General features: G+C 41.3%; 1 protein-coding gene across 2 annotated transcripts in view; it reads left to right on the top strand.

Annotated features, from left to right (window-relative positions):
* Nucleotides 1-15,819, top strand: part of LANCL1 (LanC like 1) — a 39,463-nt gene extending 23,644 nt beyond the window's left edge. For both annotated transcript variants that reach the window (XM_021702966.1, XM_021702965.2), the window contains exons 5-10: nucleotides 5,652-5,787; nucleotides 6,334-6,480; nucleotides 9,774-9,956; nucleotides 12,141-12,317; nucleotides 12,980-13,052; nucleotides 13,673-15,819. In XM_021702966.1, coding sequence (XP_021558641.1) covers nucleotides 5,652-5,787; nucleotides 6,334-6,480; nucleotides 9,774-9,956; nucleotides 12,141-12,317; nucleotides 12,980-13,052; nucleotides 13,673-13,749 — 793 coding nt within the window. In that variant the 3' untranslated portion in view covers nucleotides 13,750-15,819. The remainder of the gene's footprint in view (nucleotides 1-5,651; nucleotides 5,788-6,333; nucleotides 6,481-9,773; nucleotides 9,957-12,140; nucleotides 12,318-12,979; nucleotides 13,053-13,672) is intronic.
* Nucleotides 15,820-21,363: the final 5,544 nt, after the last annotated feature.

The following is a 21,363-nucleotide window of genomic DNA, read 5'->3' as shown; positions in this document are numbered from 1 at the left end:
TCTTTTTTAAAACTTTTACAATGTTTCAACAGTATTTTATTTATAGCCAGTAGATTTGTTAAGATTAAATATATAGAATGCAGATAGTGAAAATAGGCCATTTATGGCCACAGTTTTGATTTTTCAGATCTCTAGAGTTCATGACAGAACAGGAAGAAAAAAGGAATTATGTGTAAATTACTTTCACATCTCCTCCCTTTTAAGGGAAAAATCTGTAAGTTTTTGCAACTCAATTGAAATGATTGGATGTCATCAGATATTTAATAAACCTACTTGGTTGTTTTACTTTTTACTGAAACTTCTTTCTCATATCACATAGGCCTTTGGAGCTATCAGAGACCCTCAAGTTCTCTACATGGCCTCTGTGTTGTGCTCCACCACCGTCATTTTTCAGCTTACCTTTCCTATGGTTTCTTAATACAATAGTCTTTCAGGGGCACCTGGGTGGCTCAGTCATTAAGCGTCTGCCTTCGGCTCAGGTCATGGTCCCAGGGTCCTGGGATCGAGCCCCACATCGGGCTCCCTGCTCTTTGGAGAGTCTGCTTCTTGCTCTTCCTCTGCCTCTGCCCCTCTCCTCCTGCTTGTTTTCTCTCTCTCTCTCTGTCTCAAATAAATAAATAAAATCTTAAAAAAAAAAAAATATATATATATATATATAGTCTTTCAGAATTGTAATTCTGAGTTTTAGAGATCAAAGAAATCAGTGTTTCCCTAAGGTAGGGATTCTTAAATTTGGGGCCCTGAGAATCTTAGGGCTTCCAAAGGTATAAAATCCCCAAATTGTATTCAGCATGGAGAGAACATTTACACTTTTTTGGAGGAGTCTGTGACTCCCCAAAAAGGAGTGTGTGTGCATGTGCACGTGTGTCTGTTCATGATCAGAATGTCCTGCAGTTGGCTGGGGCAGGTGGCAAGGAAGAGAATCAGTAGCACCAATTTTTCCTGCTGTTTGATTTGTACCGGGTTCATTTTCACCTTCCTTCCACACAGAGGGAATTGGTGCCACTACTCAAAGAGAACGTTGCCTATTTACAATACCCCACTAAGTCACTAACCGCACAGATCTAGTGCTGTGTGGGGCCGCTATTCAGAATGACCAAGGGTTTTGGCTTTCTGATCAGGAAGTGTAGACTCTCTTTTGTAGTGTGATGAGAAAGGACTTCTTTTTAAAAGTTACAAACCGTTAGATGATACAAGGTAAAAACTCTCCCCAGTCAAACCCTGGGGACTTATTGCCAGGAGTGGAACAGAACTATGCTGGTTTTCTAAGTCTCCATTCTTCCTTCAGTGACATTTCAGTGACCTGTCTCTTCTGAAGACTGGTTGCTATTAATATCAACGTAGCAAAACAAATGGGGCTGCAGTGTTGTGCTTCTGGGTTTGAGAGTTTTTGCAAACACATAAAATAACCTTTATGATTTACAAATGCTATCATTTCTTAACTTTATCTTGAGAATATAGCATGTAAAACCTGCATTTAGAAGTCCTACCTTTAGTAATCATCAGACCCAGCTCAGGAGTTTTAATGACTTGAATTCAAATCCAGAAAAAAAAAAAGAATACTTCCTTTTTTACCCTAAACTGTAAAATATTATTTTAACAAGATGCTCTAAGCAGTACTTCATTTTCAAGTATTTGAAAGGTATCTGTTGTCTACTTTAAACTTCCCAAATGCAAATGAGTTTGGCTGCAAAATAATTGGAATGCTAATTATATATCTCCACCTAGGGGTAATACAATCCATAAGGTTGGCAAATAAAGGAAATGTGGTTCAAACACATTTAGGTGAGAACATCTTTGGAGCTCATGCGATAGTTGTTCCAAGTAACTTCCATAGAGCCATTTGTTTAAAAAATTCACAGGAATTTTTCTTTTTGAATAATTCAATTCCTTTTACAAAAGTAAAGCAACGTGCTTTTTTATATGTAAAGTCTATGCAATTTGATATTAAATTGATAATAATCATCAAAACTTGATAATAAATTCTTAAATCAAAACTCTGAGATATTCCTTCTGTTTCCTACAACAGTTGAGTTTGTTTCTAGTAAAAAGATTTTATTTTCTTAAGATCTCAACATTACTGAGCTGCCAGTTGTGACATGAGAAAAAAATAGAATTTTTCTTAATAAATGTTTTTTAAGTTCTTTAAAAATATTAGGGTGTGTGTGTGTGTATTATGATTTTAAAGTAGCAAAATGGCCCATAATTCTGCCATCCAGACAGCCCTGTTGACATTGGGGAAAAATTCAAAGTATACAAGAAAATGAAAAGTAACCTTTGGCCACCATGTCCCTATTCCTAAGATAACCACTATTCCACTGTGAGTTTAATGCTTATATTTATAGAAGAAAAACCAAGCATGTTTAACCAATTTGATGAGATGCCTCCATTTGTTGAGGTATAATCTAACTTTGTCAGTAACTGCAACCCACCATGCTTTTTCACACCCCTCTTTTCCTGATGGGGAGAGAATTCCCTTAAGGATACTTTTATAACTTTTTCTCAGTCTGTTTCAGAAGTGTTGGCCCCTCTCAGTCACTAAAAGCATCTCATTCTGGTTATTAAAACATGGTGTTTCCCTCCCCTCGCCACAGGCTTATGGAAGTGGAGGGGAGGGTTGGGAGAGGGGAATTGTCTGCTCTTTCCCAAGTACCCTCTCTTGGGAGCCAGGACACTCTTCACTACACCTGTTGGTTATAGCTCAGTGGCAGCACTTGTTAGGTTTTTGTTTGCCTGTTTGTTTTTGGGTTTTTGTAGCTATTAGTGGCCTCCAGAGATTAGCAGTAGGAGTTATATACCCCGCCAGCTCTAACCTTACCACTAAGTATGTTAAAATGAAAGCACAAGCAGTGGACCAGATTCTGCCAAATAAACCAAATGCAAACATTGATTAGGAAGAAGATATACACACATACACACAAGTAGTTTCCTGTCCTGTTCTTGTGGCTCAGAGAAAACCACACTGTCCCCAGACAATCTTACTAGGTCTTATTCAAACAGTAAGAGAGTCTGGACCCTCTCCCAAGCCTTCCACCTATCTTCATCACCCACTCCACCAACAAAAAGCCACCTGCTAACATTTTTTTACTATATTTACCAGCAAATCCTCTGGTGTAGATTTTGATAAAGTTATCTGAAGGGCCAGATGCCTCCGAATGGTGATTCCTGATAAGAACACTTCAGATATAACCAGTCACCCCAGGGGTGTGATTGTGGATACTTCACATGCTTATTGGAGGACTTATATTCTATAGTGTTCGTGTGCTTATAATTCCTAATGCATAGACTAAAGTTAGGTGAGATGCATGCACAGGCCCTGGTTATACTTAACTACTTTGAAAGTAAATTACCACATAGACAACAAGAGAGTTTCACTACCAAATAATGGCTTTGTCATCAGCGAGCTTAGGACACTAAACGTACTACCTGATGACAAAGCCATTATTTGGTAGGGCTGATGTCCTCTCATTACTGCTCTTTTCCTGAAATTCCCTGGCTCTTCCCTCATACTTTTCCAGCATGCTAAAGCCATTTTGTCAAGTCTCACCAAAAATTATATCGCTTTAAAACGTAACTTAAATGGTGTCACATTGAATATATAGGATAATTTAGAGATAATTGAGATGTGCTTTCAAAATTTCATGTAATAAAAATCCAAATAACAAAGACATTTTCCCTAAATATCATATTTGCTTTCCTACACTCTCCCCACCCCCTCCCCCACAACCACCCTCAAAAAGAAGAAAGTTTCATTCTCTGAGTTTATGGTTGTTTTCCTGAGCTCATTTTCCAGTGAACCTCACCTGCTTTCTGCTTTCCTGGGGCTTCCCATGTTGGTTCTCTGGAAAGAAATCTGGGGCTTTGGTTGCCCTACTCTGCCAAGTATTCCACCACTGTGCCTATATCTGGGGCCCAGTGATGGGGAGGCGAGAAGGAAGTAAAGCATTGGGTTCACCCCACCCTCCTGGGACCACCACTTACTTCTCCAGTCTGTGAGGAAGGGTCCCTCCCTCAGAGACTTGGCTTCTGTGAGCTCCTCTTGCCTTCATTTCTGCTGCCACCATGAGATTGCTTGTGGCCTGGAGTGTGAGAAAACAGAAGACAAGGAAACATAAAGAAAACTGAGGGGCTGTACCCACTCTCTCTGATATTAGGAGTTCCCTTTCTCATTCTTTCTTGAAACAGAACTAAAGGGCTTCTTCCAGGACTCTCTCTTTCAGCCTTTGGTGCCCACTTCCAGATTTGGGGCTGTTCTGGATTCAAGCCAGGGGAATACCATTGGTGAAAATATAGTAAACTCACCACTGGTTTGGTGGTGCTTCAAATTCTGGTCTTCCCCACTCTGCCTGCTACTGTTTACTGTTTAGAGTCCTCACATAGCTGCTTTGTGCATTCTCTCCAGGTCCTAGAGCTGCATTTACTGAGAGAGGCAGGGTAGAGTGTGCCTACACCATCTTACCTGGAGCCAAAACCAAAAACAACTTTTTCTGAAAAGCTGAACTGAGTCTAATGATAGAGAGTTAATAAATTATCATATAGCCATTTGATGGACTACTATGTAGCCATGATAAAGAATGAGACTACTCTGATACAGAATGTTTGTCAAGATGTATTGTCAAATAGCAAGCCACAGAACATCTGGGGAGATATATTTATAGATATGCATATTGATGCTTACATGTGCATAAAGAAAGTCTAGGAATATCCAAGAATTTGGTAACCATGGTTATTTCTGAAAAGAAGGACTGGAAGGGGGAGACTGGGAAGACAGGGAGGCTGACTGATACCTCTGTGCCATTTGCATTATGGTAGATTATGGTAGATCATGCTGCCGTACAGACCCTTCAGGTAGGCCTGAGGACATATTAAGAAATGAACCAAAGAAGGAGGTAACTGGGGTGCAGCAGGCTTTTCATGTTATGGAAATAGATGACCCTTTGAGTGACTGAGTCCTTTCTCCAGACTAAATGCTGTACTGGGCAGCAGGTCTTAGCTTCTCTGACCCCAGCTGCTGGTCTTAGGGCATAGCTCCAGGAGGAACTAGGGAGGCGCCAGGTAGCCTCAGCCACACATGCCTTTTCTTTTATTCTTTGAATTTGTCAGTTCCATTGTGAACTGAAGAAAAAAGTAGTTGAGGGTTAATTTACCCTTTGTAGCCTGGTTCAGCCCACTTAATGTATAATAATATAATTTATAATATACATATATGAAAATATTTACCTTTTATATATAAATTAATTTTAATATATTTAAAATGTTTAACTATAATAGTGGGGCACCTGGGTGGCTCAGTCAGTTAAGCGTCTGCCTTCGGCTCAGGTCATGATCTCAGGGTCCCTGGATCGAGTCCCTCATCGGGCTCCCGGCTCGGCGGGGAGTCTGCTTCTCCCTCTCCCTCTGCTGCTCCCCCCACTCCTGCTCTCTCTCACTATCTCCTCTCTCTCTCCCCCTCTCTCTCTCTCCAATAAAATTTTTAAAATAAAATAAAATCTTTAAAAAAATAAAATAACTATAATAGTAATTTAATATATAATCCCCTAAATATATATTTGTGTGTATGTGTGTGTGTATTTTTTAAATGTACCATTTTTAAGTATCTACCACTACCCGATCCCTTCCAGGTTATCTTAGGCATGTATTTTTATTGCCAGGCTAATTCACCTGAACAAGATTGACCTCCGTGCTCCAAATGAAATGCTCTATGGACGAATGGGCTATATCTATGCCCTTCTCTTTGTGAATAAGAACTTCGGAGTGGAAAAGATTGCTCAAAGCCATATTCAGCAGGTACCACATTTCTGTGCTTTTTGGAGTCCTGTTAGGATCCCAGTTGTTAACTGCCTGAACTCTTGGTTTTGGTTCTCCAATTAGCATACCCCGGGTCGAAGGAAGGTGTGTGTAGGCCTCTAAAAGGTCAGGTGGGGTCAGAGAGCTGACAGCGTCACACTGAGTGCATTGGAAACACTTAGAGAGCGACTGGGAGCGAGACGTCCAGGCTGCTCCATTTGAGAGTGTCACGGCCCTTCGGAAGACGAGGGCCAGATTTCACCTCCCAGGTGCGGATGTCTCCTTTCGTGCCTGAAGAACTCATGCTTTCCTCTGTCACGTGAATTCGCATAAGCGCTAGTAAAGAGTTCAGAATTTCCATATTTCCCTCTTTTAGGCAGAATACAGTCACCCCTGCTTCCTGAGCACAGAATTAAACTGTGCCCATCCGTGGCCGGAAGACCCCGTCTGATTCACCATGTTCTCCATACCTCTTAGCAAAAAGTTCCTTACGGGAAGATTCTTATTTTGATTCTCTCATTATTTTGATCGGTTTTCTCCCTGTAGATTTGTGAAACAGTCTTAACCTCTGGAGAGACCCTTGCCAGAAAGAGAAACTTCACAGCAAAGACTCCACTGATGTATGAATGGTACCAAGAATATTATGTGGGGGCTGCTCATGGCCTGGCAGGAATTTATTACCACCTGATGCAGGTAAGAGATGAAGATGGTGGAACTGAGAAACGCGCTTGCTCACTGCCCGGGCCAGGGCAAGAAGACCGAGGCTCCCCCTTTGGCTTTTCATTCTGTCAACCAACTGCCTCACTCTCCTTGCCATTTCCTGGCCTCGACAAACAAGGGCAATGTTTGCCAGAGTGCATTTTACAGTGTATAAACATAAAAGGCGCTGTGCCGTGGGATGCTGTCTGATTTGTAGGTGACCGGTACTTGCCTGCTTCGTGCCGCTTTGCAGACGGAAGTGTTTTGACCTGTACTTCTATATGAAGTGCCTTCTGCTCTGCTCTGCCCTTTCAGCAAATGCCTTGAATTAATATTATTGCATATTATTAGACACCACCCACTGAAACAAATTCCAAAAGAACAAAATCAATAGAAAACAAATGAGCATATGTTGCCTGCGACTCACTTGGAGAGCAAAGCCACAGAGCCTTTTCAGTGGATTTTGTGTAACTTAAATAGCTGGATGCGCTATGCCCAGCCGTTCTTTGGATCTAATACTATTAGGAGACATCAGCCAAAGTCAAATAGACTAAGGACAAGTAGGATTTACTGCAGCAAGCATAACCTGGAAGGGGAGGTCAGAAGAGGACTTTTCATGAGAGCATCATTTCCGGGGGCTTATTTAGCTCTCTTTAAAGAGAAATTGGCACTTGTGAATAAGAATTCATAGCTAAAGAAAATTGATTTTTAATGGCGGCAGAGGTGCCCCTCTCACCTTCCCAAAGTACAATGCAGCATAAAGAAAAGTGTTTCATTAATATGTTCAGCGTGAGTGCTCGGATATACATACTATTAGCTGGTTGAGTAGCTGGCTGCAATAATGCAAAATCAGTGTCAGACCTTCCGTCTCCCTGTAACTAAACAATGACAACGAAGCTGAAAAACTCAAGGTTATTATTGCTTTTGAATGCAAAGTCCCACTTTGAGTGTTAGTGGCCGTAAGAGACCAACTTTTGTATTTGTTCTGCACTTCTCAATTAGGAGTTTTATAATGAGGGGTTTCGACAGTTCAGACTTAGACTCCTTTATTTTTCTGGCATCAACCTCCACTGGCTCTGTACCGGAAGTAAATATATATTCCTAAGTTTTCAGGAAGGAGAGTTCATGTATTGTGCAGTCTTGGGGTGAGTTAGAGTCATCTTACTTCCAGCTGCCTCCTTTTGGTGGCAGTGTGAAATCTGGAGACCTACGTTCTGAGTTTTCCATTGGCAGATAATTGTTTATTTGAAATAATTTAACTTTTTTTCTTTTTTTTAAGATTTTATTTATTTATTTGACAGAGAGAGACACAGCGAGAGAGGGGACACAAGCAGGGGGAGTGGGAGAGGGAGAAGCAGGCTTCCCGCAGAGCAGGGAGCCCGATGCGGGGCTCCATCCCAGGACCCTGGGACCATGACCTGAGCCGAAGGCAGACGCTTAATGACTGAGCCACCCAGGCGCTCCGAAATGATTTAACTTTTAATACTGAAAGTCCATTCCAGTAGGTACTTACATATCATAAACATAAATAAAAATATTAAACATAAAACATAATATTATGTTTTATCATAATATCATAAACATAAAATATTATTTGTAGCCCATTTTGGATAATTCCTGCAAATTTGAGGAAAATCCACTCCTTCTACTTCAGCATTTTAAACTGAGCTGGAACAATATTCTCTGGGTAGAGTGAAATCTATATATGCCCTCAAGAATTTAGTGCACATTCAGTACCTATGCATCACAACATGGGCCATCTCCTTACCCACATGCCCACCCCCCTCCTGACAAGGACAACGCTTTGAATTTGTTATTTGAAGAAGTGAGTAGTGCGTTGAATTAAGAACAGGACCAAAAGGAGAAACTAAAACCATTATATCAAAAATGGAGGCTCGGGGCGCCTGGGTGGCTCAGTTGGTTGAGTGTCCAGACTCTTGCTTTCGACTCAGATCATGATCTCATGTTGGGCTCTGTGCTCAGGGGGAGTCTGCTTGAGATTCTCTCTCTCTCTCTCTCCCTCTCCCTCTACCCCTTCCCCCCCCCATGCTTGCTCTCATTATCTCTCTCTCTCTCTCTCAAATAAATAAATAAATCTTTAAAAAAAGAAAGCCAAATTCTTTAAAAAAAAAAAAAAAAAAGTGGCTCAAATGCCCTGTTAGTGCATCCTATAAATCTGTACATCATTGTATCAAAATAATACTGCATAAATGTCGGTCCCAAATCCTCTGCAGAAGGCTTAATCTAGAGTCACACAGCAGTTTGGGATCTAGATTCCAGGTCTCCTGACTCGTTAGCTTCCTCTTTTTTTGGAAACATCTACCACTTCTCTAAATGTAAAAATGAAAGTTGCACTTACATTGTCTAATGCATCTCTTTGTGGCCTTTAAAGTATGAATAAGGTATTGGGGCATCTGGGTGGCTCAGTTGGTTAAGCGTCCAACTCTTGATTTCAGCTCAGTTCTTGATCGTGAGGTCAAGTCCTACATTGGGCTCCATGCTGGGTGTGGAGCCTACTGCCAATAAAAATTAAATAAAGTATGCCTAAGGTATTAAAACCTTAAGAAACATCTCTTGTGTTCATGCATTGACTTAGGAAAATTATTTATATATATGTATACAACGATAAATATTGAAAAATAGTATGTACATAAAGTCCCAAGAGTTAAGGGTTATCCTGATTTTAGTATGTTCCAGTCAGTTAAAAAAAATTGGAATGGAATCCAACCGTTTAGTGACTTCTAGTTCCTTTTGGTCATGTTTCATTTCTGGCTTAAAACTAATCCCAGGGGGGGGCGCCTGGGTGGCTCAGCTGGTTAAGCGTCTGCCTTCGGCTCAGGTCATGATCCCAGGGTCCTGGGATCGAGCCCCACATCGGGCTCCGTGCTCAGCGGGCAGCCTGCTTCTCCCTCTCCCTCTGCCTGTCTCTCTGCCTACTTGCTCTCTCTCTCTCTCTGTCAGATAAATAAATAAAATCTTTAAAAAAAAAAAAAAAAAAAAAAAAAAAAAAAAAAACTAATCCCAGGGGCACCTGGGTGGCTTAGTTGGTTAAGCATCCGATTCTTGATTTCAGATCAGGTCATGATCTCAGGGTCATGAATCAAACCCTGCGTCAGGCTCCGCGCTGGGTTGGAGTCTGCTTAGGATTAATTCTCTCTCTCCCTCTGTCTCTCCCACCCCCTCTATCTCTGTCTCCCTCCTTTTAAAACATACACAAAACTTATCCCTGAGGTTTAGGAAGATCTGTTTGCTTTAGCAAAACTAATAATTCCCTTTCTCATTTTTAGCCCAGCCTTCAAGTGAACCATGTGAAGTTACAAAGTTTGGTCAAGCCCAGTGTAGATTATGTCTGCCAGCTGAAATTTCCTTCTGGCAATTATCCTCCGTGTGTGGATGATAATCGAGATCTTCTAGTCCATTGGTGTCATGGTGCACCTGGAGTGATCTACATGCTCATCCAGGCCTATAAGGTACTGTGAATTTTCTCATTTTCAAAATAATTTGGAAAATGTAACCTAAAACTCCATAACTTGCAACTGTTTTATGCGTAATCTTTAAAGAAGCAGTAGAGAAATTACTGTTGGATGTACAATCACTTTGCTACATGGATTATAATTCATTCTCACAGTATCCATCTATATCAGAGCAGAGACTATTTCATCGGTCGGGAGACTGTTTCACTAACAGGTAGAATAGCCAAGATTACAGCATCAGTGGCAGAGCCAAGAGAAGTATCCCAGAAATTCAGTTAAAAATAGAATCTTTCTTGGACACGTGGGTGGCTCAGTTGGTTAAGGGTCTGACTTGATTTCAGCTCAGGTTATGATCTCAGGGTTGTGACATGGAGGCTGCTTAAGATTCTGCCCCCCCCACCAAAAAAAAAAGAAAAGAAAGAAAAAAAAAAACACTGTGTAGGGGCACCTGGGTGGTACAGTTAGTTACGTGTCCCCAACTCTTGGTTTCAGCTCAGGTCATGATCTCAGATGATTGAAGAGCCCCGCACCAGACTCCACACTCGGTGCAGAGTCTGCTTAAGTTTCTCTCTTCCTCTCCTTCTACTACTCCTTCCCGCCACGCTTTCTCTCTCACTCTTTCTCTCTCTCTCAAATAAATAAATACATCTTTAAAAAAAAAAATAGAATCTTTCTTGTGCATTGCTGGTAGGATTGTAAAATGGTGTGGCTGCCATAGAAGAGAGTTTGGTAGTTCCTCAAAAAATTAAACATAGAATTAATATATAACTCAGTAATTCAACTCCTAGGTGTATACACCCAAAAAATTAAACACAAGGATTCATATAGATTCTTGTACACAGATGTTCCACAGCAGCATTATTCACAATAGCCAAAAGGTGGAAACAGTTCAAGTGTCCACCCACAGATGAATGGATAGACAAAATGTGGTGTGTGTATGTATACATATATACAATGGAATATTATTGAGCCATATGAAAGAATGAACTTCTGATCCATACTGCAACATGCATGAACCTTGGAAATATTAATGCTAAGTGAAATAAGCCAGATGCTAAAGGACAAATAATGTATGATTCCATTTGTATGGTGTGATGGTTAGTACGAGGTATGTAGAGTAGGCAAATTCATACAGAAAGAGAGTGGCAGTACCAGGGGGCGGTGCTGGGTGGGGGTGCATTATCATTTAATGGGTACAGACCTTGTTTGGGGTGATGAAAATGTTTTGGAAGTAGTGGTAATGATTATACAACTTTGTGAAGGTAATGAATGCCACTGAATTATATACTTCAAATGATTAAAATTGTAATTTTTATATTTTCTTTCTTTTACTATAATAAAAGAAATGCAAATATCATTTCTAAAAAGCATGCTATGGCAGAGCCATAATCAGAGGAGAAAGGGGTTTTATTTGAAAGAAAAAAAAAATAGAAGTAAACCAAGGTATCTGTGTCTATTGGTGCACATCTACAAATTACAAATCTATGGACTATAAATAAGCATTGGCATCTCATACTCTAAATAAGCTTTTAGTATATCAAATTTTACTTGCAGAAAGTTGGATATAATGGAAAAACTTTTTAAACTGCCTTATTTTACTTTTAGGAACACTTAGTTTGCAGTGAAATATTAGAAATGTCTACTCAGAATATTTCTTGAGTCTTTGATAGATATATAGAAGATTTTAAAGGCGTATCTCTCTTTTTCTGACAAAGTATAGTGTTTTATAATCAAATCCATTTTTGTAATCAATTTTCTAAACAGTTTCTTCTCCAGTATGTAAAGAAATGTCCTGATAGTGAAGGGCATTATTGTTAACCAAAGAAGATAGCGTGTGGTCCTTGGGAAAGTGACTGCTGCCAACAGCAAGTCCCAAGTAAAATAATGCTGCTTCTCCAGTAACACCTACATCCGTAAGCAGAGCGCACATAAAACGTAGATGGCACACAGGCAAGGTCGTGGGCAGTTACTTAAAAGCAAAAAAAGCAAAGCTAGTAAACTTCTCTCGTTCGTCCCCATTGACGGGACCCATCTCCCTGGCTCTAAATCCCTGACCCTTTCTTGCCAAGCCACCTCCGTCTCCCCCCCTTCTGCCCTCTCCCTTGCTTTCCCATCAGGAAGGAATGTCAGTACAAGTTTCTTTCATATCCCTCCTAACGAGACTTGCCCTCGGCTGTACAGGTCTTCGGGGAGGAACAGTACGTCGACGACGCCTACCAGTGTGCTCACGTGATCTGGCAGTACGGACTGCTGAGGAAGGGCTACGGGCTGTGCCACGGCACTGCGGGGAATGCCTATGCGTTCCTCACGCTCTATAACCTCACGCAGGACAGGAAGTACCTGTACAGGGCCTGTAAGGTAGGCATCACAGCTGTCGGAAAGAAAACACCTTCCCCGGGGGGCCCGAGAAAGGGCTCTAGCTCAATCCGATTTGCTTCATTCATCTTTTAAACCATGAGTCTGTGCAACAAATCCAGTTACGTAAGAAAAGCCTTCAAGGGGCGCCTGGGTGGCTCAGTCGGTTAAGCGACTGCCTTCGGCTCAGGTCATGATCCTGGAGTCCCGGGATCGAGTCCCGCATCGGGCTCCCTGCTCGGCGGGGGGTCTGCTTCTCCCTCTGACCCACTTCCCTCTCGTGCTCTCTGTCTCTCATTCTCTCTCTCAAATAAATAAATAAAATCTTTAAAAAAAAAAATAAAAAAGAAAAGCCTTCAAAAACCATTCAGTTAAATTCGCCTTCTGTATAAGGACGTAGTTCTACTCAACAGCATTTATGGGCGGGACAAAAGAAATTCTGCTTTGATAACCTGGGAGACAGTGGCTCAGACAGCTCGTAAAATTCCTCCCTCCCGTGCTTCATCCTCTCTTTCAGACCATCTGTTTCTGTGTGTCAACCCCTTTTTTTCTGCCTTGAAGATAGTTTTTGACTTTTCAGAGTAATTCTTAGGGATAATTTCTATCCACTTTGGAGGGTCTCTGGAAGAAGTCGCTACAGTAATTGACCTTGGTCTCACTTTCAGTTTGCTGAGTGGTGCTTAGATTACGGAGAACACGGTTGCAGAACGCCGGACACCCCCTTCTCCCTCTTCGAAGGTATTTTCCACATGTTTACTTAGTTGCCTTGTAATGTCAGCATCTACTTCTCTGCTTGGTCATCAGTGTATTTGAATTTGAGCTTTATCAACAAATTAATTTTATGGTCATTTCTTGAACTACTTCTTTACTTCCTCATATGAAAACTCAATATTAAAAATCAGGTAGTCCACGGACTCTCTCAGACCTAATCCTAGTAGTCATACTGGTGACCACAATCTGTGGAGCCAAGCACGCACTTGGCATTTTGCCGATGCCATCATAAATCATCTCAGCAAAAACATACACGCATCATTATCCTCATCCCACAAATGAGGACCTCAGGTAAGTGGCCCGTGGTGCCATGTGAAGGAGCTGACATGTGATAAACGGCAGGGCTGTGCCTTGAACTTCTCAGGTTCAGCTCTCCTTCCTGTCTTCCGCCCAGACGAAGAGACTGAGCACCTCACTAGTGATCTCCTCTAGTGTTGACCGGCACCATGGATAAATACGGGCAGACGCCCCCCCCTTGCATCGAAGCCTTTGCTACTTGTATGATAATGTTGATGCTACAGAACGAAGCCACTGTATAAAACAGAGTCATTTGGCGTAATAACTTCTGCCTCTTCTTCTTCCTTCAGGAATGGCTGGAACCATCTATTTCCTGGCTGACCTCCTAGTGCCCACAAAAGCCAAGTTCCCTGCGTTTGAACTATAAAAGGAAAGCCTGCCCCCTGCAATGCACTGCATGACCCTTTCTGTATATCAAACCTGGACTAAGTGCTTTCATTGCTTTTCAAGGAAACATAGAGTCAAACCGTGTACTCCATTGAGTTGAGTTGTTGTTGTTTTTCAGAACTTGCCTTTGGTTCCTTTTGTTCTGTCATTTACTTTTACTTGAAAGTATCCAAGGAAATCTCTTAACTTTAACCTCAATTCCTTCCTAAAGGTAGGATGAGTGATATGTACAGTGTTTTGAGGGCGTAGGTATATATATATTTCAGAACCTGGAGGAAATCTCTTACTTAAGCTTATGAATATAACTAGCAGTTGCTGTTCTAAAAATGTTGAAACTAAATGTAGATAAATATATGGTTATTGGTGGATATTGCCCTCCACCTTTAGAGTATTTTTCCTCCAATAGGGCAGACTGTTTTATGACTTGTTTTTCTTTAGGTGATTGATTGTGAAGGGGGACAAAAATATTAACCATATGCTTCTGAGACAAAAGTTGCATGAGTTGCAGCCTGGTTTAAGGACCGAAATACCGCTTTTCAAATTCACAGTGCTGGTTTAACTAGAGATAAAGATACTTTCAGATTTGCTTCCTCTTGGTAGTAAAGCATCCGGGCCCTATAAGCCAGCATTTTTATCAAAAAGTTCTAAAATGCAGTGGTGGTTTTAAAAACTCTGATTTGAAGATTAGTTTCAAGGTAAGCAAACAAAAAGTTTATTGTTTCTTCTAAAATAAGCGAGTGCATTTTTGAATGATTTATTTAAATTTGTTCTTTGGAATTAGTATAAGATCAGGAGACGAGTTTTCTGTATGTGAATGTTGTGACTTAGGATTTGAGTCCATCCTGTCCACCCTACCTTCTGAACTTTGACTTGTGTTTTACTTCCTTGGCAGTGACTGTACTTTAGTGCTCATTCTTTGGTACAAGCCATAAGATATTTTCCTTCCTTTCAATCTATCTGGATGTTTGTCTTTTTACTAAATAGTACAGTACTCTACATCTCTTTAAAAGGGGGGAGGAGGGCTATGTAGCCAATAACTTGAACAAAAACACTAAGCTTTCCATAGAAATGCTGTTTATTTAGGAGGTATTAGCCAGTGAAAATGTTTAGAACAAATAGATCCTATCTCTTTGCATATCCTAGGCTTAACTTAAATTCCTCAATTTCTGAGCCCTTGGGATCAGGATCCTATATTTATATGGTAGATGAAGGATCCCTGGTGCTTCACATTCTGTATAAATGGTCCGACTCATCAGCTTCCCCTCCCCTTCCTTCCTTCACTGCCTTTCCCAGGCTGGTTTCATCCTTTCTGTATGTTTCGACTGATTTTAGAACATTTTGCAGCTTTACAAAACAGGGTCTAAGAATTTTAAATGTGCCTATTTCTCAGTCACAAAAGCATGCTATTTTTATTTTAACTTTGAACCAAATCCCACTGGGTATATGTTGGTTCCTGTGGATAGTAGTCCCCTATTATTTCACATTCAGCACCAAAACAGCTTATATTATTGGAAATTGTCGGACCCTTGAAAGGCTACCGACAGAGGGATCTAAAAAAATAGCCCACTGCTCAGTTCCTAGGATTGGCTTATTCCTCTGTGACTCGTGCCCGTTGGGCAAACCTCGTGCCTCTCAGATGTCGAAGTGCTGCGGGTGAGCTGTGCCTTTCTCCCAGGCCGTTCCCATGAGCTGCGGTGGCATTTATAGTAAAGCTAATTTGCCTTGGGCTGGGTGTCCAACTTGAAAGATTAAAATCCACTTAGTTTAGTTAAATGTCTTACTAGACTGTGCCTGTACTTTGAGCTACTATAATTACTAACCCAAGGGAAAGAGAGCAAAACACACTTTCTCTTAGCCAGAGGAAACTTAATCATGGTACATCTCCAAACATCTTGATTAATTTAACCCCGGGAAGACTTCAAGGCAGGGAGAAGAACATTTTGAGTAAGATCCTTGTTAATATTTAGATTGCAATTAGGAGCACCTGGGTGGCTCAGTCGTTAAGCATCTGCCTTTGGCTCAGGTCATGATCCCAGGGTCCTGTTATCGAGCCCCGCATCAGGCTCCCTGCTTGGCGGAGAGCCTGCTTCTCCCTCTCCCTCTGCCTGCCGCTCTGCCTTCTTGTGCTGTCTTTCTCTCTCTCTATCAGGTAAATAAATAGGATATTTTTTAAAAATATATTTAGATTGCAATTTAACTACTGCCAGCCATCCATTAACAAATTTATCAATACAAACACAATTCAGGTCTCATTTTTTTCTTTAGCTTTTTAGGACTTATGAAACTGGCAGGATTTTCTGTTCCTGCCATTGTTGGTTTTCTTTATGGTTAAGAGGTAAGAAAATTTGATAGGATTTTAAACTCAAGCAAAAGCTATAAAAGTAAGACCAATGCCCTAATACCATTGTGGAAACGGAGAAGCTTTTATACCAGCTTTCTTAGTTTTAAAAGGAAGAGGCATCATTGCAGTTCTATTTCTGTTACATCCTTTCCCTCAGATATTGTCATCTTTTTTTTAATTATTATTTAAAAAAAAAAAAAAACTTCGCAAAAGTTGCTTCCCAAAAAACTCCACACTATCTCTTCTCTCCCCATGCCGAGACTTGGGAGTAGAACCTTAAAAGCTTGCTGAGCAGCGTTCATCTAGCCTGTCATGTGTTTCTGTCCCCATAGTGAGGAGACATTACAGAAGCTAACTCTTCACCATGGAAAACATGGGAACGTTATCACAGCCACTTCCATCTAGCCCATGGGGCTTTGGTCTTTCATCCTTAGAGTCACTGGTCTCCTTTTCATCTTTGATGTCAGTTCCAATTATTTGGCATCAAAGCCTTCGTGGTAGGAAGAGTTTGAGGTAAGTGGATCCAACACCACTTTGCTTCTCATTTCCACTTCCCTACATAATTGAATTGAGAGACATACTCTGCTCCTATGTCCCCGGGTTCATTTGTGTCTGATCTTCCAGTGCCCTGCCTTCTGCTAGCTGATCTGAAATACAGAATGTGAAGAGTGAACATTTACTCATCTACTCCTTTGGCTGCTGGAACTCATCGGCAGTCCTTTATTACTCGTACTGATTTCTGATTCCACTTCTGCTTTCCCTAAATAGGTCAGAGCATCCTATTTGCCAATTGCTGAGTTGTAGAACTTTCTCTCCTGGAGGTGTAAAACAGAGTGTTTGGGATATTCAGGGAACCCACCCAAAAGTTATATTGCTATTTACTGGGAAGGGTTGGGATCATAAGTATTTCTGTGTTCTGTAAAGGATTTCACTTACTGGTTCTCAATAAAATTTTATTAGGACTCTATGTGTCAGGTGCTTTCTGTTTGCTTTGGTTTAAACTTAAGAAATATTTTCCTTATAAATGGTAAAGGGGGGCTTTTTCTCTATACACTCATTCCCTAGGGTTTGTTCCTGACTTTTTCTTCATTGTCTTGTCAAATAATATCTGCGGTACTTTCTGAAAATGGATTTAGAGGGAAATATTTTTAAATCTGATTATGATGGAATTAGGAGGAGTCTAGTAGGATCCAAACAAGTGAGTTAACCATCTCATACATATGAGAATCCACCCTATGGTTAATGACTAAAGACCTAGCTCTAGAAATTGATTTCCCTGCTGACCACTTCTGAAAGGAACTTTGAAGAGAGGAAGAGATTAAATGAGGCATAATTATAAAATGTATATTCAGAGGTTGGACAGGAGTTCTGCTGAATCACCTGGCAGGACTTTGTATCACTCACGCCGTGCCACAAACTGTGTGGTGTCACTTAGCACAACAGAGATTTGCCAAATTATAAAACACTTGTTTTCATCCCTGAATTAGATTTTGTCCTCTGGTACACATGATTAAAATGCCCTTCAGGGCGCCTGGGTCGCTCAGTTGGTTAAGCAACTGCCTTCGGCTCAGGTCGTGATCCTGGAATCCCAGGATCGAGTCCCGCATCGGGCTCCCTGCTTGGCAGGGAGTCTGCTTTGTCCTCTGACCCTATCCCCTCTCATGTGTTCTCTCTCTCTCATTCTCTCTCTCTCAAATAAATAAATAAAATCTTTAAAAAAAAAAAAAAAAAGGGGGCGCCTGGATGGCTCAGTCGTTAAGCGTCTGCCTTCGGCTCAGGTCATGATCCCAGGGTCCTGGGATCGAGCCCCGCGTCGGGCTCCCTGCTCTGCGGGAGGCCTGCTTCTCCCTCTCCCACTCCCCCTGCTTGTGTTCCTGCTCTCACTATGTCTCTCTCTGTCGAATAAATAAATAAAATCTTAAAAAAAAAAAAATGCCCTTCATATCCCTAGTCTTGTGTTTGAATGACGCATAATAGTAAGGATAAATGCACAGTTAGGTTTATTTCATTCCCTTGAATGGATGAATGTATAGATGGTGATAATCACATCTTTAGATGCGGCTAATGAGGCATGCAGAGGACAGTGCCTCACCGGCGCCTCCCAGAGACTCCAAAGTGATGCCTGGAGCATTCGCACTAACTCACCACAAGAGTACATGGCAGTGCCCAAGGCCGGCCAGTGCCGTCCCCCGCTTCACACTCCCTGGCTCATCCTCCGAATGGAAGGAAAACAATGACAAGCACATTAAATTGCACCACACTTGTGAGCTCATGAACAAACAAAACTTGAAGAACTAATTTGTCCCCTGCGACTTACCCACAGTAGTTTGATTTATTTTTTCCTCACTTCGCATTAAGAAAGAACTTTGCCTCCCTCCTCCTTATACTCTCTGGCTAGAATAAGAATATTTTTGTGTCAATCCTCTTTCCCTCGATCATTCCCACTGTGGACTCAGTGTCATTAAGTTTCATGTATTCTCTGTAAGCATCATTGAAACAGAAATACCTACACGTCAGTCCCCTGATAATTTGCTTTCTTACTCTGTTTCTCATACACCCTTGCCCTTTTCCTTCTAAAGCTGAGGGTCAATTAACAAAGCAAGAGAACACTGGCTTTTTTACAATGGAGAACACATTGGCTTCATTGGTCCCATTATGTAAACTATTGAAACACTATTTTCCAGAAGCCCTGTGCTTGTGCATCCTCGGGGACTTTTTTGACTATTTTGTGAGTAATGGGAGAAAGCAGCAAACACAACAAACCAAGAGGTAAAATAATGAGAATAGAGAAATGGATCTTAGCAGGACCGCTGCTCATAGTCCCCCAGTTTAATTTCACATTTCGACATTATGTTAACTTCTCAGGCACATGCAAATGACGACCACGGTGACATTAAATCTGCAGCTAATGTTCTATCCTCTACAAATACGTGTTAGAGAAGGCATTTGTGAGGCACTTAGTCATTATGCAGGGAAAGGCAGGACTCTTGATAAATTCGTTTATAAAACAGTGCCATAGTTGCTTAATTTCTCTGACGGAGCTGGGGTAGTAAGAAAGGCATCTGTAACCCCCAAAATACTGATGTGGTTCACTGTGAAAGTTGATGATTACTATCGATCTCTCGAGATTTAGCACTGAGGGGTTAACATGGGTACCGCCTTGCTGGTTTAATCCAAACTGGTAGCACTTGCATTTAGACATTCCACGAGCAATGCTTTAAAACCGTGCTATCCCCGAATGGACTAAATGTCCAAATCACTTGTGTGATGTCTGCACACAAGTTGCCCAGCAAAGGCTTTCTTTGTGCAAGGGATAGGGACCCCTACTCTGACGACTCAGTCAGGTGAGGAAGACCAGTGATGACAAGCAATTACAAGGAAATGTATTCAAATATTCCTGTTCATCCCCGACCTACTCTTTCTTGTTCCACAAACTTCAAGAATGCCCAGGTCTTTCATGTGAACCATGTGTCTGGCTATTTGGAGATACTGGGGTTTAGAATCCTGCAGGGAAGAAGACACTTTGAAAGCCACTCAGCCAGTCCAGAAACAAGAGTTCTTTCATTTGGAACACGCTGATGATGGGTGAGGTGGCAGGAAATTTGAGGAGCTAAAGTCACTTGCCCCCAAAATTACTTTCACTCAGTTGGCTGACTTCTCAAAAACTCCCAGCACCAGCATTATGAATGATTTAGGTTAAATCCATGTATGTCCCTCTGGAATCCAGTTAAAATACAAGAATGTTCAAAAAGGTAGTTCTTCAACCAGCTGTCAGTTATTAGTACCTCAGTACTTAGTTTCATGTCCTGTGCAGCAATTAAATTGAAGAACTTCAATCCAAACAATATTAACTGTGCTACCAGCATGTGCTAGGTACAGCGTTTAGCTAGGATTAGGAAGATAAGATGATACCTGCTCACAAAAGACTGTTGAAGCCTAGAGATCAATATAAAAAAGTAGTTTCAACATGATAAGGAACCTCATCAGGACTGGCTTTCCATGAGTGAGTGGCGGGGGCGGGGAGATGGAAGTACAGGAGAGTCGAGGAAACTCGTAGAAAAAAAAAAAAAAATTTGAGGTCAGGGCATTTTAACCACTTATGCATACAAACTACCTGGGGATCTTTTTAAAATTACTCCAAAATGGGGCGCCTGGGTGGCTCAGTTGGTTAAGCGACTGCCTCTTCAGCTCAGGTCATGATCCTGGAGTCCCGGGATCGAGTCCCGCATCGGGCTCCCTGCTTGGCAGGGAGTCTGCTTCTCCCTCCGACCCTCCTCCCTCTCATGCTCTCTCTCTATCTCATTCTCTCTCTCAAATAAATAAATAAAATCTTTTTAAAAAATTAAAAAATTAAAAAATAAAATAAAATTACTCCAAAATGTCGACGTGATGGGGCCTGAGATTCTGCAGTTTTAACAAGCTCTGAGACAATACACGTACTGCTGTCCACAGAGACTACTTCGAGTACGATGGACCCAGGTAGTCCTGCAAGGAATCCCGACTCAGCAAAAAAGAAAGGAAGGTCAGGAGTTGGCCGCAGAGTTGAAAGAACTGACTTACTGTGTGTCAATCAAAGAGCATAAGCACCAGTAGCAAGAGCGTCAGAGAGCTGGAATGGCTGGAGTCTAATTTCTGATGTGACACGATTCTAAATAAGGTCTGGGGGTGATTAGTTTTCTGTGCTGGTTATCGTAGCAAGTAAAAGAAGCAGACTTGGAACAAATATGTATTTATAATTTTATTGGGAAAATTGCCAAAGATTTGGTGTCTTTCCAATCCAAAGAGAGTCGTAGGCTTCTGGTAATATGAGAATCATATGGAAGACATCTATACTAAAGAATTAATTTGAGTCATCTGGAATCATCAAGGTTTGTATGAGGAAAATGAGACCCCCTCCGCCCTTTGTTTAGAACTTATAAGGAGCCATAATTGGCCAGCCAACTTTTGGAAGGTGTTTGAAATGCAAAAGCAGGTTTTCACATTCCTTTTTCCACTTTTTTTTTTTTTTCTGAGCATGTTCTGAGTAGTAAATGTACGCTAGAGGTGTCATTTGCCTTTATTTGCCATCATCAGTCATTTGCCATGTTTCCTAAATGAGAATTTCATAAAATGGTAGGGCTCTATAGTGCCTCAGGGGCCATTTATCGAGGGACACTTCAGAGCAAAAGAACAGAGCTGATCCAGGAAGCTTGGAAACTTCATTAGAAATAGAAAATACAGGACCCCTGGGTGGCTCAGTTGGTTGGGCCTCTG

Source organism: Neomonachus schauinslandi, chromosome 3 (assembly GCF_002201575.2).
Source record: "Neomonachus schauinslandi chromosome 3, ASM220157v2, whole genome shotgun sequence".
NCBI classification, from domain to species: domain Eukaryota; kingdom Metazoa; phylum Chordata; class Mammalia; order Carnivora; family Phocidae; genus Neomonachus; species Neomonachus schauinslandi.
The sequence above is the reverse complement of the archived record's forward strand: the minus strand, read 5'-3'. Positions and strand labels throughout refer to the sequence as shown.